Source organism: Rhyacophila brunnea, unplaced genomic scaffold (assembly GCF_057557595.1).
Source record: "Rhyacophila brunnea isolate RB1 unplaced genomic scaffold, BYU_Rbru_1.0 scaffold_13, whole genome shotgun sequence".
Lineage (NCBI taxonomy): Eukaryota > Metazoa > Arthropoda > Insecta > Trichoptera > Rhyacophilidae > Rhyacophila > Rhyacophila brunnea.
The window spans coordinates 32,239,461-32,257,111 of NW_028232785.1; the positions used below are offsets into that span (position 1 = coordinate 32,239,461).

Genomic DNA, 17,651 nt, shown 5'->3' on the forward strand with positions numbered 1-17,651 from the left:
ATTTCAAATTTTATCACCCGTATGACTGTAAAATAATGTTTGCACCATTTTCAATATCTGAATGTATTACGATGGTTTGCAAATAATGTAGACGTATCCTTTCCAAGTCTTTGGGTTGCCTAGTGCTCCGAAATTCTAATATTAAATTTCCTCGTAGTTTTATCAGTATTATCGTACTAGATCCGGCCCCTCTTTTCACCAGCTATTGCGTGGAGTGATCGATCATCGATCTGTTATATTATGACCTCCCAAGCTTCAGAATAAATGTTATACCTATCAAAGCCGATGAAGTACCTAGCCAACTTTATAAGTCGATACAGGCTAATCAGTGAACACAAACTTAATGGGAACAGAAATGTGTCGAAAAATTGGAACAATAAATTATTTATTTTATTCAACAAATAAGACACGAGATTTGAGAATGTTACATTCTACATTATATTGAAAATACGTTTGAACATATTATCCCATGCGTATATTATACACTACTAAATATTTTTTTCTGCGAATTTATGAGAAATAATCAAAGATTCACTTTGTATTTTAATTAATCAATACGTATCTAAAAATATTGGAAAGAATAATATTAACTATCTACTTATATATATATATATATATATATTACTTAAGTGAGAGATAAAACCACATTTTTTTTATTTTTACGAAATGCGAATTTGTTAAAAGATATCATCTTTTATTAAAATTTATTTCATGGTTATGTTTTTCACAGAGAACTCAAATAGTGGAAACTGATAAACCTAATTGATGCGGAGTAAGTGGATGCAATTGTTTACATCAAACGCGGAATAATCGAAATAATTACAATTTCGTTACACTTTAAATGCCTCTCGAACTCAATTCGTAGCAAGGGCTTTCTCACGGAAAACTAATAAATGCATTGAATGCACACTATTTACGCAGTTAAATCTCGGCTTTCTTCCTGAGTGAATAATTTCAACTTTTTTCGGCAGAGGAACCAACACGACCGTCCTCTGCGGATTACACTTACCCACTACAATATTAAAAATTTTAAATCAACATCCCAGACGCTATCGGGAAAATGACAACATTTCTGGCGAATCATAGTCCAGTTAAATGATGACATTTATGTTTAATTTTATACTGATAACCATTGGTCGAGAATGTCTTCGCATTCGACCAATTGAATGCTATAAAAATCATACTACTGAATATTTTTTACATTGCCCGAAATAGATCAATTACGTTATTGATTTTATTTTCTCGCGCGGATTCAAAATATTACGTATTTACCCAAAATGATTTTATATAATGCAAAAAAGATTATAGATATAAATTAGCTTTAGCTATTGATATCGCATAAGTTATTTACATGAAATGGTTTATGTTTAACCTTAAACTCTTGACTTCTTAATTACTTACATTTTACATACAATACCGTTTGGTCTTTCTGAGAGAAATCATCCATAGTTTACTCTGAGTGGCTGTGAGCTGTTCAGACTATTTTTTGGGACTCACTACATAATTGTTATAGCTTTGTTTAGAGGTAGAACGCGTAATTTCAAAAAGAAATCGACATTTAAGGTCGGATTGAAAAGTTGTGACGTCACAAATGTATCGCAAGAAATGTCCGCTGAAGGTGTACATTTCGTGGCCGTGTCACATGCTTACTAGTAAAAATAAAATGGTATTTGACTGTTATATTAATTTCAATTTTTGATAGTATGGCGTTGGGTTAATGAGTGAATATAAAAACAACAATCTTACAATCGAAAATAATACATAATTATTATTTCTGACTTCGTTACACAATCCTAAGTTTATAAAAAAAGTTATTATAAACCAGTAGGTAGTTGTAATCTTTGAGCGCCACATAGAACCGTTGACGTTTAGCAGCTGTGCTAACAAAAAAACTCGTCCCACGTCCCTTCTCTCTTCCACTTGGGCATACTAATAAAAATTATATATTATGTTTTTGTCGTCGACATCAGGCCGTTAAAGTAAGGCGCATATATAAATGATTTACGCGCGGACTTAGTATGGTTCTGCATCGCCCTCTTAGTTTGTTTGGAAAGGCATTGCATCGTCAGTCTTTTTCTGCGGGATTTCTTTACGATAAAAACTTTGTACAGATATGAAGAAATTTTTCAAGACATACATCGCATTAATGTAGTTTTTCACCACAATGCGTCATTTAATGATCTTTTAAATCTTTGCCTCGTATGAATTCTTTAAAACACACGTCACATTGGTGTGGTTTTTCAAAAGTAGGTGTCATTTTATGATTTTTAGATTGATTATTTGCAGATTTTTTTTTAAACATACATCGCATTGATTTGGTTTTTCATCAGTGTGTTAATTTATGTCTTTAGAGATCACTATTTGCTGACATTTTTAAAACACACATCGCATTGATGTTGTTTTTCTCTAGAATGTGACATTTTATGGTTTATGAGAGTACCAATTGCAGTAAATTTTTCAGAACACACATCGCATTGATGGTGTTTTTTACCAATATGTATCATTTTATGTGTTTTGAGATCACTAAGTTTCCGGATTTTTTTAAACACACATCGCATTGATATGGTTTTTTGCCAGGTATGTGTCATTTGATGTGTTTCGAGATTAGCAAGACGCAATTTTTTTTAAAAACGTACATCGCATTCTTGTAGTTATTCATCCGTATGCGTCATTTTATGTCTTTTGAGATCACTATTTGATATGAACTTTTTAAAACATACATCGCATCGATGTGTTTTTTTACCAGTATGTGTCAATTGATGTCTTTTATGATTAATAATTGTACGAAATTTTTTAAAACACAGTTTGCATTGAAGTGGTTTTTCATCAGTATGCGTCAATTTATGTCTTTTGAGAGCACTGTTTTGAATGAATTTTATAAAACAAACATCGCATTGATGTTGTTTTTCACCAGTATGTGTCATTTTATGTGTTCTAAGATTACCAATTTGAGTGAATTTTTCAAAACACACATCGCATTGATGTGGTTTTTCACCAGTATGCGTCAATATATGTGTTTTGAGAGTACTGTTTTGATTGAACGTTTTAAAACACACATCGCATTGATGTGGCTTTTCACCAGTATGTGTCATTTTATGTCTTTTGAGATCACTAATACGCAGGAAATTATTTAAACACACATCGCAGTGATGTGGTTTTTCACCAGTATGTGTCATTTTATGTATGTTGAGATGACCAATTCGAGAGAACATTTTTAAACAAACATCACATTGTGGTTTTTCACCAATATGTGACTTGTATGTCTTCAGATACTGAGACTTCACGCATGAAATGAAGTGACTGTTTAGATGATTTACAGATTCAAACACTTCACAACAATCATTGCAAATAAAGTTACGTGGAAAATGTGTAACTCTTCTCAACACAATTCGAAGCTCTTTCGGCAAGTATAATTTCAGAACTTTCAGTTTAATGTTTTGCTGTTCTATATTCATCTCTGAATGCTTTATCACATTAGCATGTGCTATGTTGTTATTGTCCAGGTTATTCTCAACCGTATCTTTTTTTACGATGTCCAGTGGTTTCTGTGTGAAATATTGCTGGGAAGAAATCTACGAAAAAATAGGGTTGGCATATTCAATTCAATAATATTAAAATCAATAAAATTAAATATATTGTGTTCCCGCAACTTATTGTAACCGAAAACAGAAGTCGATTTTGATAAATGGACCTGCTAATAAAACAACGATTTATTGGAGCATTGAAACCCAACATTGTTTGTTTTATAGAACCAGAAGTGTTCGAAAAATGTAGTCCAAATTGGAAGCCAAGTATCTGCTTCATCGAGCACAGCTGCGGTCGCTATAAGCTCTAAATTATTAAAAATGGTGACGTTATGTAAGTATCCACCTTTGTAGTTTTTATAATATAATAATATAATAGTTCTATCGGACTTAAAGTCGCTTCCTTCATAAATTGAACGTACCTGATCTAATAGCATGTATTGTTGATCAGAGAAACAACGTTGAGGATTCTGATTATTGATTTGGCGGATTGCGTTGTCAGTAAATTCTTCTTTGACGAATCCCTCTTCATAATTTTCAGACTTTATGTTAGTCAGGCTGGTTTCACTATTCTGAAAATAACAACATTATTAATTTCATGTAACGATTAAATAGCTTTTGCGTCTGCTCTGAGTAGCTGTCAGTGTATGATTGCATTTTGCAAAACAACATATTCTCAACGAGCGATATTCCGGACCAATTACATCTCATGAGTTTGCTGCACCACATCGCGTACTTTTTTCTACATCTGGAAAATACTATTTTAAAATCTTGTCGCATGATGTCCAAAATGCACCTTAGAGTGTTACGTTGAAGTTACTCGTAATTTTTCAGTATTGGATTAAACACTATTTACACACATTTCACATCACACCTTCAGCAAAATGGGAGGTCATTTTTATGGTACATTCGGCGCTTAGATGTGTTTGATGTCACATTGGTTTTTAAATACTAGATATTGTTAAACTGCGGATATCAAAGTTATGTTCCAGCAAAACAAACCGAACTGAACGAAACAAATCAAATCCAGATGGTTGGATCCTTGCACATTTAATAGACATTTTGCGGGAACGACTACTAATTATTACCGTTGCCAATTCTTAAAATTCATTGAATAACTAGTTGTTGTCTCTAAAACAGCAACACATTTATTGAAATGTAAACTTGTTATGAACTTCCAACCTATAATTAGTAAGATGGATTATATTATAACCTGATCATTCCGGGTCGATTTTACACTTAGTTTGTAATTTAGAATCCGTTACAAGATATAAATTAAATTAAAATAAATAAGGTCTTACACGATAAAGGTAGGTATGATGATATTATCAAATCGAACTTTTTGCATAGAAAATTTGGCTGTAATTATGTGACAATACGACCACAAGCGGTTTCTTGTTAGCATATGTTTACTAATGAAGAAAATGTATTGATTACAAAGCTATAATATAACTAATTCAACTGAACTCCTACTGTGTAAATGTGTAGGTAACATATTTTTATGAACACCTCACGAAATATAAATTCAGAATCTCAAATCTTAATAATAAAAAATGTTATAATATTCATAGGTAACGCAATGTCGATAAAATGACATACGGAAATAAATGATTATCATTTTTGGGTTAAGTTCTCTCTGAATATTTATCACTGTGTCAGATCGTCAGAATGATGGTCAGAAAATTGTTTCAAGTTAGCTGGAACAGTGAACCAAATGTTCAAAATGTTTCCGATTTACCTTCTTAGTTTTAGTTTTGACCTGTCAAACTGTTCGAAACGTTAGCTGGAACGCCTAAATTTATGTTGTCATGCAGCATGGTTATTGTAACCATTTATTTTTGTCCTTAAAACGGGACATCTACCAATTTTTACGTTATAGTATGTGTATTCAAGAAAACGCGTATTTATTCATAGTTTATTTATTAATAAAAACAGGAATGTTGATGAAGGGATGAAAATGAGATGAAAATAACAGGAATGAATAATATAAATATAAAAAAAATATGTTGTTTTATATTTTTCTGATTTTCTGAACAAATTTTCTTAAGTATTAAGTAAGTTTGCTTTTAAATAAGAATGAAAATCTTGAAAGAATTTCTTAAAATTAATTTTAATTAACAACATCGCTTTAAGAACTGCGAATGGCAATTGCGTTTTTTCGGTCGTCCACAACTTGTTCATCTGTGAAAAGACTCTTTCTACGGGTGCTTTAGTTCCGGGCAGGCATAAAATGTATTATACGAAAGTTTTTCTGATTAAATTATTGGTGCGAAAGTCTTGGAACAATTCCACGACTCAACGACTTTCGATTGAAACGTTCCCATTGTTCCATTCTGTCACTTTTTGCGGTGTAATAGTTAGTAAAAGTGAATATACATTAAATACTTCTGTATCTTGGTTACAATTAATAAATCCCTTTCGAATCAATATATCCATTACACCTTGCATTTCTTATGTAGGTGTTTTGGTTAAATCTGCCCATTCAAATATTTCTAATTCTTCAAAGAACAAAGTCCACTGCTCCAAATAGTCTTTGCTTATTTTATAGAACTCAGCAGCTGTAGTTTTTATTTGTTCTTCGTCAACACTGCTGCAATCACTTTCTTGCAATTTTGCCATTAATATACGAACAGAGTGGGGAAGAAACAGAGTACTTTGTGTCATGGCCAATTTATTTTTAAGTTGATTTATTTCCTTCGTGGCTTTAATTGCAGAAATACTCTGACCCTCGATCTTTAATATAGCTTGATGGAACGTTGCTGAGTGTGCATGCATAAAAAAACCATAATTTAGAATTAGGGTTTTCAAAAAAGGTTCTCAATATATTTGGACATTTATCTATACTCAAAAAGTAGTTTTTTATTGGCCTGTACAGTTTTAAAACTCTTTCAATAGCGGGCATAAGCGCAAGCCACCTAGTTTTACTATAGCCTTGTAATTTCTGATACTCTGTATCAACTCCATTACAAAATTATTTTAGAGTTTCCACACAAACACAATAGATATAAAAATGTGATTATATTTTCACAATAACGCATTCAAAGTCTAAAGGTAGATAATCTGCAGCAGTTTTAATCGCATTGTGAATTATGTGAGCTCCACACCCCATTCATATCAATATTCTTCCGAGAGTTATTTAGTTTTGCATAAACATTATTAACACCTCGTCTTTTCAATCCGCCAAATTGCAGTTAGTATTATCTACACAAAATGCTACGACTTTTAAAGTCTAATTATTTTCAGTTAATACTTTCATTAGATAACTGAAAATAATGTCTAAAGTTTCGCCGGCTTGGTCTTAAAATTCCAAAAGTTTGACTTGTTCGCCTTCGTATGGTAAAAACGGTAAAAAGAAGCGAATTAAGACTGGAAATATTTTCTTGCTTCCGTGGTTTGAAGCATCAGTTAATATAGTAACACAAGTGCATTCGTTGAGACGATCTTTTAATTCACCTATTACTATTGGCGCTAAAATATTTACAACAATAGATTCTGTTTTCGTACGAGCACATCTAAATTTGTGTTCAAAACATGTTTGAATTAACTTAGAAGCACAATCGTTTGAGGGAAAGCTGTGGTTCTCTTGCACCGTATGATAAACCCAGGCGCCTTCCATCGCAGCAACTTCCAGATCTTTCGAAGTTAGTGAATCTGTGTTTTTTAAAAAATTAAGCCCTGCAGAACTTGAAGCGGCGGCAAGATCAGAATTTCTATGTTTTTCTGATCTTAGGTGTTGCTCAATATCGCTGGCACATTCGTGGCCTACGCTAAATTCTCACTTTTCACATCTGACATCCGATGGAGTAATACTTTGCTTTAGAAACGGGTACTTAATTTGTAAGTTAAATTAAAAGTGCACTTCTGTTTAGGCATTGTTAAAATGAAGGGTTCACGTAAAAAAAATTGACTACAATAACACACGTCAATAAAAAAAATCAATCGTCAAGATGCGCGAGCTGTTAACGTGTACCTACTCGCAAACGAGCGAACTGCCGAATTCTAAACAAACATACATATGTGTGTGTATGATGTTTTGCGCATGCACATGCGCATGACTCGCCGCGCCCCCGCTATAGCCATATGCACCGATACACAGTGTATGCAGATGAGAAATCAAGCCAGTCGATTTTTTGCACTTTTTTTTAAATTGTTACCGGGTGTCGATTTGATTATAAAAAAATAAATGAATAAATAAAAGGACGTTGATAATTAAAAGCAATATTTATAATTGCTAATCAGGTTCTGTCAAACATATTGTTTTATGTCATAATGTCATCGCAGCATTATATACTGCTACAAACAATAATGTTATGACAAAAGTACTTTCTGACAGAATAGGTCGATTGGTCATCATTAGTGACAGACATCACATTCAAATACTGTAGGTCAATGCACCCACTCACAGTGAACCAGATAAATAGGTTACCTAGTGAAATAGTTCTACGAAGCGTGTATAACCGAGAAGGGGATAATAATATGTACCTTTAGAAATTTAGTCAGAAAGCTGTGATAGGATACATAGCCAATGGAAGAAAATATCGCATACTATACAATTACCTACCTGCTGTACTGGTCCGTTATCTGAATGCGAACATCCAGGTGTTGGATCTTCATCATGGAACGGGTGTTTTGAGTCTGCAACGAACTCGCGTTTAACGTCAACCAGCTGAAGGTCAATATCGGGTTTAATTTCAGCGAGACGCGTTGCTGGATACTGAAAGAAACGTTATGCATTTTTGTAATCATATAAAAAAAACAATTTTGAGCTCGCGTACCTATTTTATAACAATGCTTACTTATATAATTGAGGTAGGTACATAGCTGTCTAAATGTATGTCAAAAGGTTTTTGAAAGAATGTTTGACAACCTCGTATGTTCTTAAACAATTTGTAAAAAATATAAACTTATCGTAGGTATTCTGCTAAAATAATTATAAAAAATCGCAGGAAAGGACTTAATAAATAAAAACTAACCTCAAAATCACAACTGAAATCGTCTGTGTTCTCCTGCTTTATATAGGTGCGCGTGTCAGTACTGTTTTGATGGCTAGTTGTTACATCAAACTTGTCTTCAGTACCAGATTGGTCTCCATCGCATTCTCGCTTGACTTCCATGTTTGCGTATCAACAATCGTATGCAATGTGCTAGAGACAACACTCTGTTCTGTTGTAGTATTATATAAGTGTTGCCGAAATGCAGTTAATAATATTCCGTGTAGCTATTATCTGATAAACAAGAATGTATCTATAAAATTTTGTAGGTATTATGGTACATATGCTAATGTCAAGAACACCGACTAAACGTATAACTTTTATCGTAACTAAAACGTATGTCCTGTCGCTGGAGACTAGGAGAGAGTGGAGCCTTCACGAAACAGATATCGTCAGTTTAATAACGATAAACCCAATTTGATTTATTTGTTATTTTATACCGAGATGCACTGTTCTCGTTATGATTGAGGAAATGCTGATGATCATATTCGTACCATTGTTTTGTTTAGACAACAAAACATACATATTATTAAAGTGTGTCTCCGTGTCAAGTATGTATTTTTATTTTAGGTAGTTCTCACGAAAATACTTTTCAGAATTGCGGCAACACCATTCTACATTACCTTGAAAGGATCCTGTCTGTCACGTAACACGTTGCTTTTGGAATATATACCCTTAAGATGGATGTAAAGCAAGAATGTGATGGAGAACACTTCGATATAGAAGGCAAGCCTTTGTTTGACGCGCTGACTTGCCATCCAAACAACCCGGACCCCCGCTTTCATGCAACGCAAAAGAATGCGGACGTTTCAAGTTGCAATTTCGAGGTTAGTTTGTGGATAATGATATCTTTTACAAACACTTTAGATTGGCGATAACAGCGATACGTGTAATATATTAAAATATTGCTTTTTTACAAACGGTGAAGGAACTTGCGATGATATTAAACTTTGTTTCAAAAAATTACATGTTTATACAATTTGACAACCACGATACATGTGTGATATTATAGGTTGGGTTAGGTTATCGACTAATTCATGTTCAATATAATTATTATACATTGTCATATGGGTGTTACCTGAACTGAAACTGGTTTTACCGTGTTTACAAAATACAATAATTGCTTCTTTCAGTGCCTAATGGCTGACCTCTCCAATATAAAATCTGAGGCAGATTATCAACAAGCCGTCGTCAAGCGCGAGATTATTGAAGATGTTTCACACCCAATATATGATGATGAATACCCTCAACCGGGTTGTTCCTATTCAGATTACAGACCAATTGTAAGTAGATATTATAATGTGTGCTGTCTTATATAGAAGGTTGGAATTTGCAAATGCATCTTTGACCATTATTAATTCTCTCCACTTGTTTCATTTGTTGGTTTTAGCTCACACAAATAATATATTAATACAATATATGTGTAGGTTTGTACATCTTTCGTTAAATCATGAGTATTTAATTATGATAATTTATACATCACAATCATTCGAATGTAAAGCAATTTTTAATGAGAATAGGTATCTAAAATTGCGATTCACTGTAGGTTAAATTAATCTCCCGCGAGTGCCTTTTAAGACATGCAAGGTAAGATATGTAAAAAAAATAACGTTAATTTGTTTTATTGTTTATGTTTCGCCGAATGTGCGAAATTGACTATTACATGAAATGGGCTAAATTTTGGCTATTTCATGTAATACTCAAGCCTGTTGCCTGATTTATGAATTAAGTAAATTATCTGCCGACTACGTGAATTCGCCAGGGTATGGAATTCTTAAACTGTTAACATGACATTAGAAAAAGTAAATTTAATACGGATGGTTTTATTAGTTCTAATTGGTCATAATATAATATTACCTATTATTATTAGGTTTGGTTAGGTTAGTTTAGTTTAGGTTAGGTCTTGTATTTCTGAATTAAACTGAATGTCCATTTTGAGGTTAGCCAACAAGTGTCGACAAACTATCACAAACATACATTCGACCATTGCACAATTGATACCCAAGAGCGAATTAAATCGCGAAAATACCTTTTAATAAAAAATTTCCGTTATCATATTATAGTTCTAGATTTTTTTGCGCATAGTAAATGGATATGAACGTCATTGTAGTTATTGATTGGTATATTTTTATATTATAATCACTGACATTTGACATATATTATTTTGTCTGTTTGATTAGTTGCAAAAAACACCACCGGAGCGAGACCATCTATTTTGACCATAGTTAATATACGTAAATTTTTGACCAATGCATGAGCATTTGACACATTTTGTTTAGTTGCAAAAAACACCACCGTAGCGCTACTATCTAATTTGTCAAATGCATGAAATTACTGCCGAATTCACGCACTCGGCAGATATTTTGTCTAATTCATGAATTAGGCAACGGGCTTGCATTTTTCATGACTTAGGCAATTTGTGGTATCTGGCCACCGCAGAGTTCTTGACGAAGTGCATTCTGTACGTCCGTGTTTGCTCCACTTTTTGAACACTGCTGGCCGTAGGGGAGAGCAGGTAGGATTCGTACACAGGGAGCATTCGTACAGTGGCGATATCTTCACTATCCAATTCATTGGCGTGCTCACGTTTGTGTGTAAGACTCCCGCTCATACGCTTAGTGTAACCGCGGGGCAGGGCATCAGTGCGGCCAACAGCTTCGACGGAGCACGCCGATACGTGTTTTCGCTCTACGTAAGTATTTTTTGTATTCACTTTTGAACACGCTTAACTGTTATAAGTTTTGCACGAATGTCATAAGTGACTTAGTATAGTTTATGAAGTGATAACTTTGTTTAATATGTAAATAGTCATTGTAGGCTAACTATAGCGGTTATTTTTATTTTCAATTAATTTGTTGATTTCTCAGTTTGGGGTACCTTCGTGCAGTTATGAGTGGGGTAGATTCGTACTGTACGAATGCTCCCCATTCCTAACTGCGTGGCAGTAGAAAGGTTGTCCACCAAAAATATTATTGTTACAGAACCATGCCGCGAATATATGTGAAAAAGGGGACAGGAACAGGAGACGTTGATGAAGATTCAATGATGCAAGATGCAGCCGTTAGAATCCACGTAACTTCTACAGCGGGCCAAGATGCCAATGTGCCAGAAACTCTACCTGCAGAGACAGAGATTACTCAACAAGATCTTTCATGGAGCTCAGCGCCAGTATCACCCTCCTTGCTATCACCTACAACTGCACCTGCATCTTCATCAACTGTAGGATTAATAACTCCAGAAATTATCCGGCCCTATTCCAGAGTGGACAGAAATGCGTTAAAAAAGTCGAAGAAAGGAAAACTACCAGGAAAATCGAGAATATATACAGATACCCCTGAAAAAAATAGATTAAAAGAAATTATAAAAGCAAAACAGTTGAAGAAGCAAGAGCAAGAGAGGAAACAAAGGGCTAAGGAGATGAAGCGAGCATTACATTTACTGTCAGATACAAGAACCAAAACAAAGAGACAGAAGAAAACTTTAGGGACAACTAAACCAAAGAGGCAAAATAAAACTGTAAAGACTGATAGTCAGGATGAAACTGATTGTGAGGATGAGACTAATATGAGTTTAAGAGAAAGTTCTTGTTTTCTCATTGAAGAGACGTCTGAAGGATCGGATACTGACAATGAAACTCCAGTTACGTCATCAGAGAACATCAACGAAGAACGCTTTGTGATAGTAGAGTTTAAGAAAACAAAGACCGTTTAAATTATCTTGGGCAAGTGCTTAAAAAATATAGTCCCGTTGAATACAAAGTTTCATTTTTGAGGAAGAAGCCTCATACCTGGAAATTTGTCTTTCCCACTACCAAAGATGAAGGAACAGTTTACATATCAGATGTAGTATGTGTTTTCCCGCTATCAAAATCTGCTTTTACAGCAAGAACAGCCCGGATAATATTTAGCTTCGAAAAAGACCTATCTATATATAATGTTGGATAGTACAACTATTAAATACGATTAAGACCTATTACTCTAATGGTTAATTTTATAATGTTGGTTTATTCGTTCCTTTATTAACAAAAAAATAAATAAAAAAAAAAAAAAAATTATGACTAAGTAGTTTAAGCACTTTAAAAACAATAACTGTTAATTATTATTACATGAAGACTGATTCTGTGTTAGCTTTGATCTCAATACATGATTATATTACATTGAATAAATAGCATTTTCTTTGACTGTACGAAGGTTCCCCATTATGTACGAATGTACCCCACACTATGTACGAAGCTACCCCACGTGTGGGGTAGTTTCGTACGTTTTCCATTTTTCAGAAAAGTTACCGTAGCTTCGCCATGCTGATTTGTATCTAAACTATACTTCACTATTATTAAAGCCAAATATATTTGATATATAACAGCATTGAAGCTATTTAAAAATATCTTACAGTTTTGTTTTTATACGGCTTAGAGTAAAAAGTGTACGAATCCTACCTGCTCTCCCCTATATTACGAATAGCACTAACAATGTTGGTTTCCACGGCGTCAATTATGAATGGCTAATCAGCGTCACCTAGCCGCTCAGAAAATATTCCATATTATTTGTCAAATCGTACGACTTTGGAAGCAAATTAACAGGTTCATATCATAAATAAACCTAATTCAATAAGTCCGTGCTTCTGGTCGTAGGTATCCTGATACATAGTTTCATCCTGTTGACACCACATCCTGTTCGGATCAATGCCATCCAATTTTGCAACAGCAGCGATCATGGGCCAGTGCCTTATGACAGCGGCGGCTCCTCTAATACCATGTAAGTGCAACGCACTGCCTGCTTTGTTGAAGACATCGATCAACTTTTCATTGTTATTCATACCGTGTATCACTCACTTCGCGAAGTAGAACATGTAGCAGTATTATGAACAATACTACGTTCATGGGCACAAAGTGATTGCGATCCAAATAGATTTTCAGTGTGCACAGGATTAGAATGAGGTCATTGTATATTTCTTAAACCGTCGTCCAATGTTCCCATATTCGCGTTTTGTGTAGCATTTTTTACACACTTTATGATCGGCGCACGAAATTAGGACTCTAGTAACAAAAAACGCCAGTTTCTGTTTATAACAATGTTGACGAGTTAATTTTTAACATTTTTACATTTAAGATTTAATGAATCGCCAACATTTTACGAAAATAAAAACCTGTCGCGTTTATTTCTGAACCATTCAAATTTATTTAAAATAATAAAAAAAAACATCATCGGTTATTTATTTGGCTAACGCGCTAAAGCATTGTTCGCTCAGAGCGTAAGCCATAAATTGTGACATTTATATTTATTTATTGATATTATTAAATCATTCTTGCTGTTAAAATCTTTTTTGAGAAATAGTATAAATAAACAAAGACATATTTAATTTACCTTCTGAGAAGTCGGTAAGAGAACACGGTAGCCTTCGGTGATTGACGTAATTATGAAAAGACGCTTTACGACCTTATGTGGCTTGGACGCGTGCTCCGGATGCCGCCAAAAAGTGTAACACGTCGTACCCTTATGGCACAGCCTCAAGAGTTCCGTCGCCATGGCCGGCCCTCACTCACCCTGCAGCGGTGCCACAAAAGCGACCTACGTGATGCAGGTCTGACATGGCGGGAGGCGCAAGAGTTGGCGATGGACCAAGGGAAGTGGCGCGAACTTGTGCATGCCATATGCTCCAATGCTGGGTTAAAGAATAAGATCTTCTCTTTATAGAAGGTAAACCATTGCGCACTACCAGAAAATGCTATTCTGAAGACCACCGGCCGCCACTGCCTTATGATCTCCATTGACCGTAACGCGAGCTCCCGCTTTTTTTTTAACAAATAAGGTTCGATGATTCCACTAGCATGTAAACCGCATAAGCTAGTGTATTATTTGTATGTAAAGAGATCTGTAGGGTCTCTTCTAGATTGAACCCCATATGCGCCAATTTTGTTTATTAACAAACCCGTTTAGCCCAAAATAAGCGTCATCGCTTAAGTAAAACATTATTTATATATTAATTAAGTTAGCATTTACTTAGTAAAATTCCATTTTAAAAGAAATGAAAATATAATTAATATTAAAAAACCTGTAGAATTTTATATTAATTATATTTTCATTTCTTTCATTATTTAAATCTTTGAATCGCTGTTCGATCATTACTCTTTTCATGATTTTCCGGTCTAAATACTGATCATAAGTGTCAAAAAGAATGCGCAGTATTACAGGTCGGTTTGAGGATTAACCCTTTCGTATGTTCTATCTAAGCAAAAAATAAAACTCTTTTTCCATTGTGGAATCTTGAAAACAGAGAGGTAATGGTATTTCATGCGAATCGAGTTTAAATATCACGAAATCGGTGATTTAATGTAGTACAAAATTATAATATTTTACCTGCCATAAAATACAAAATCTCGATCGTCTTTTTCATCTTCAGCGAGTGTAGTTATGTGCAGTGGATAAAAATTCATCTCTCAAGTAAGATATTCTTTGTCCACTTCTCCTTGCATGTAGCGTGTATAGTTTGGATAAGTGATTGCACCCCTCACCTTACCCTACTACACTTTAGTTTATACAATCAAAAATTTATGGAAAACCTCAAACAGCTATTCATTCATTAAAGACCAATAATTAATGGGCGAAAGCGGGATGTGCCGCAAGAGCGGGCAAGCCAAACGTTATTAATTTAATTTACAAATTAATTATAGTGATATTTTTAATAACATTCCAAAATCACGAAATATTGAAATCAACCGTAGAAGTTTTCACTGGTAATAGTTATTTTGAGTTTCGTTGTCTAATAGTCATTCCCACACCCCACAATTCCTTCGCCAATATGAATTAGTATCGTGAAGTGAGTGTTCTATTAAATAATGTTGAATTTTGAAGTATGATATTAAAATATTGTTTATACTATTGATCGAAGTTGTTTGATGAGATTTGAATATTTTTTGTGACCTTTGTTTCGCCTTCAAGCTAGGCAGGTGACAGTCACTCAGATTCAACTGGCTCAGATATGTGATCTGGGGGTCATCTATGTGAGGATCTTGGAGTACATGGTGAAAACACTCGAAGATGGTGCTTCACTACAGTTATTTTAATGAATAAAACTCACGTTCAGTATAACGATATTTATTGTTAATGTTACTACTATTATCCCATGGTCAAGGTCACATATATTTTATATATTGAATAATATAGTTCTTAAAAAAACTGTAAAGAAAATATATATACTAATAATTATAGGAAATAATTCGTAGAATTTTATTGACTATTTAAGTCCAAATTTATTTACATATTATATTTATTTATTTAATTTTTAATAACTTATAAATGTCTTAATATTATAGAGTCGCTTATTAGAAAGTTGAAGATTCGCACACGTAATTAGGATGTTTTCGCGGCTTTTTATCAGGTTTGACCAGAAAAAGAAGAGATACGCTGCGAGGATTAAAGTTTTACCTCTCAAATAGTTACATCTTGAATAAGAGAAGTTAATAGTTTACATACATAATGATCCCTTAGCTCATCGACTGGACTTGTAAGGATTTACGTTTACACTTTATGGTTATATCATCCAGTTTTGAGCTATACAAACTATGATTTTTCATCTCTACTTATGTTCGGACATACTAGTCTAAATGATAGATACAAAGTTATAAAGGCTTAAGATTATCGTAGTCTATTAGTTAATATTATTATGTTCGCCTTATATCTATGTTTATATAAATCTGTTTATTATGTCATCACAAATAATTAATCTGCAAGGAAATTTTGATTATTTCTGTTTTAGTATTACGGTATTATCTCGCTCACTCGTATAGAGTTTATCTATGGAAAATTGCCCACCTAGTGTGTGCTCTTTCCACTCACTGAACCTTATACTTCAAACAAAACGTGTGTGGAAAATTGTCCCGAGCGCTGGCTCTGTCTGACATACGGAGTTATATAGCAATTATAAGAAGGAGAGCTTGCACTATATTATTAAATGTACGTAAATTTGCATAATAATAATGCATATTTAAAAGATGCTGCTTTTTACATGATTCTATAGAACAACTTGGGATTCTGATACGTCATTTGATTATAATATAATGGCAATCATATAATGATTATTAATTCAATCGATTCTATACATCGTGTAATGGCATATTAAATTTGCTCGTTGATCTTATGTTAACAATACAATTAAACATTTAAATACATATTAATTCGTTATGCATACTAGTAATACCTTTACATTTATTTAATTAATCCTATATACTAAATCTATAATACTTACCGCTTAGGTCGACTCTTCGCATCCACAGCCCATCCTGTTTAATTGTTAAACCGGTCAGTATAAATTGCGGGACTTACTCCTTGGTTCTTACTTTGGTTTTGTTATGTGTGGTTTACGGCTTTTTATTTAGCGACAGGATTAATTATAAGGCTGAAATATGCAGTTATATCGTCAAAATTTCACCTCCACGAACACCAACTGAAGGTCAGTGCTCTTGTGCTGGTGTCACAGGCCTATGCACTACCTCCAACGACACTATTGTCAGTTAACTCTCACTTCGTTATTTAATAATGTCTGTAGATGCTGAAAAGCAAAGTGAAAAAAAAAAACAAATGGAATATTATAACATATAACAATTGATAATATTGAATTTTTTTTCTAGGTTTCTACCAAGGCATTTTTCACAGAGCATCACGATACAGGCGACAGTCAAAAATCCTCAGATGATGGAATCCAGGATAGAATGATGCAGTATTCAGAAGTCACGATAGATGAGAAAGACATTAAAAAAGAAATCTTAGAACGAGATACTCCGAAAGAACTACGCCTTATTCTAAGAAGAGTAATCCATTTCTCACGTAATTTAATTTGCTGCATTTGTAGCGCAGTTTTTGGTAGCAGAAGTGCTCTAAAAACTCACAAAATTGCTCACATGGACGTGATTGATGATCAAAATCAAATCATATTTTCTCAACACAGTAATATTAAAGCAAATAAAAATACAAGTACAGGTGAAAAACCCTTTAAATGCAATGTATGTTCATATAGTAGCTCGCGACTTAATAATCTTAAAACACATAAAATGACACATACTGGTGAAAAACCCTATAAATGTAATGTATGTTCATATAGATGCTCGCGACTTTGTGTTCTTAGGAAACATAAAATGACA

The 17,651-nt window shown here is 33.8% G+C and overlaps 2 protein-coding genes across 2 annotated transcripts; one reads left to right on the forward strand and one right to left on the reverse strand.

The window, feature by feature from the left end:
* Positions 1–1,751: 1,751 nt before the first annotated feature.
* On the reverse strand, positions 1,752–8,676 carry LOC147077300 (uncharacterized). Its single transcript, XM_085940793.1, has 4 exons — positions 8,498–8,676; positions 8,086–8,238; positions 3,947–4,096; positions 1,752–3,572 (listed from the first exon to the last, which is right to left on the reverse strand). The coding sequence occupies exons 1-4, from the start codon at positions 8,636–8,638 to the stop codon at positions 2,652–2,654; spliced, it is 1,365 nt and encodes a 454-aa protein (XP_085796919.1). The 5' UTR covers positions 8,639–8,676; the 3' UTR covers positions 1,752–2,651.
* Positions 8,677–9,136: 460 nt separating this feature from the next.
* LOC147077301 (uncharacterized) lies at positions 9,137–10,963 on the forward strand. Its single transcript, XM_085941045.1, has 3 exons — positions 9,137–9,342; positions 9,649–9,798; positions 10,928–10,963. The coding sequence occupies exons 1-3, from the start codon at positions 9,196–9,198 to the stop codon at positions 10,961–10,963; spliced, it is 333 nt and encodes a 110-aa protein (XP_085797171.1). The 5' UTR covers positions 9,137–9,195.
* Positions 10,964–17,651: the final 6,688 nt, after the last annotated feature.

What these genes read in the sequence shown, in the direction of transcription:
- LOC147077301 (XM_085941045.1), top strand. Translation starts at nt 9,196, where the DNA reads ATGGATGTAAAGCAAGAATGTGATGGAGAACACTTCGATATAGAAGGC. An exon ending in TTTCAAGTTGCAATTTCGAG is followed by an intron (nt 9,343 to 9,648) that starts GTTAGTTTGTGG and finishes TGCTTCTTTCAG; the next exon opens with TGCCTAATGGCTGACCTCTC. An exon ending in ATTCAGATTACAGACCAATT is followed by an intron (nt 9,799 to 10,927) that starts GTAAGTAGATAT and finishes TTCATGACTTAG; the next exon opens with GCAATTTGTGGTATCTGGCC.
- LOC147077300 (XM_085940793.1), bottom strand. Translation starts at nt 8,638, where the DNA reads ATGGAAGTCAAGCGAGAATGCGATGGAGACCAATCTGGTACTGAAGAC. An exon ending in ATTTCAGTTGTGATTTTGAG is followed by an intron (nt 8,239 to 8,497) that starts GTTAGTTTTTAT and finishes CGTTTCTTTCAG; the next exon opens with TATCCAGCAACGCGTCTCGC. An exon ending in AATACATGCTATTAGATCAG is followed by an intron (nt 3,573 to 3,946) that starts GTACGTTCAATT and finishes ATTTTTTCGTAG; the next exon opens with ATTTCTTCCCAGCAATATTT.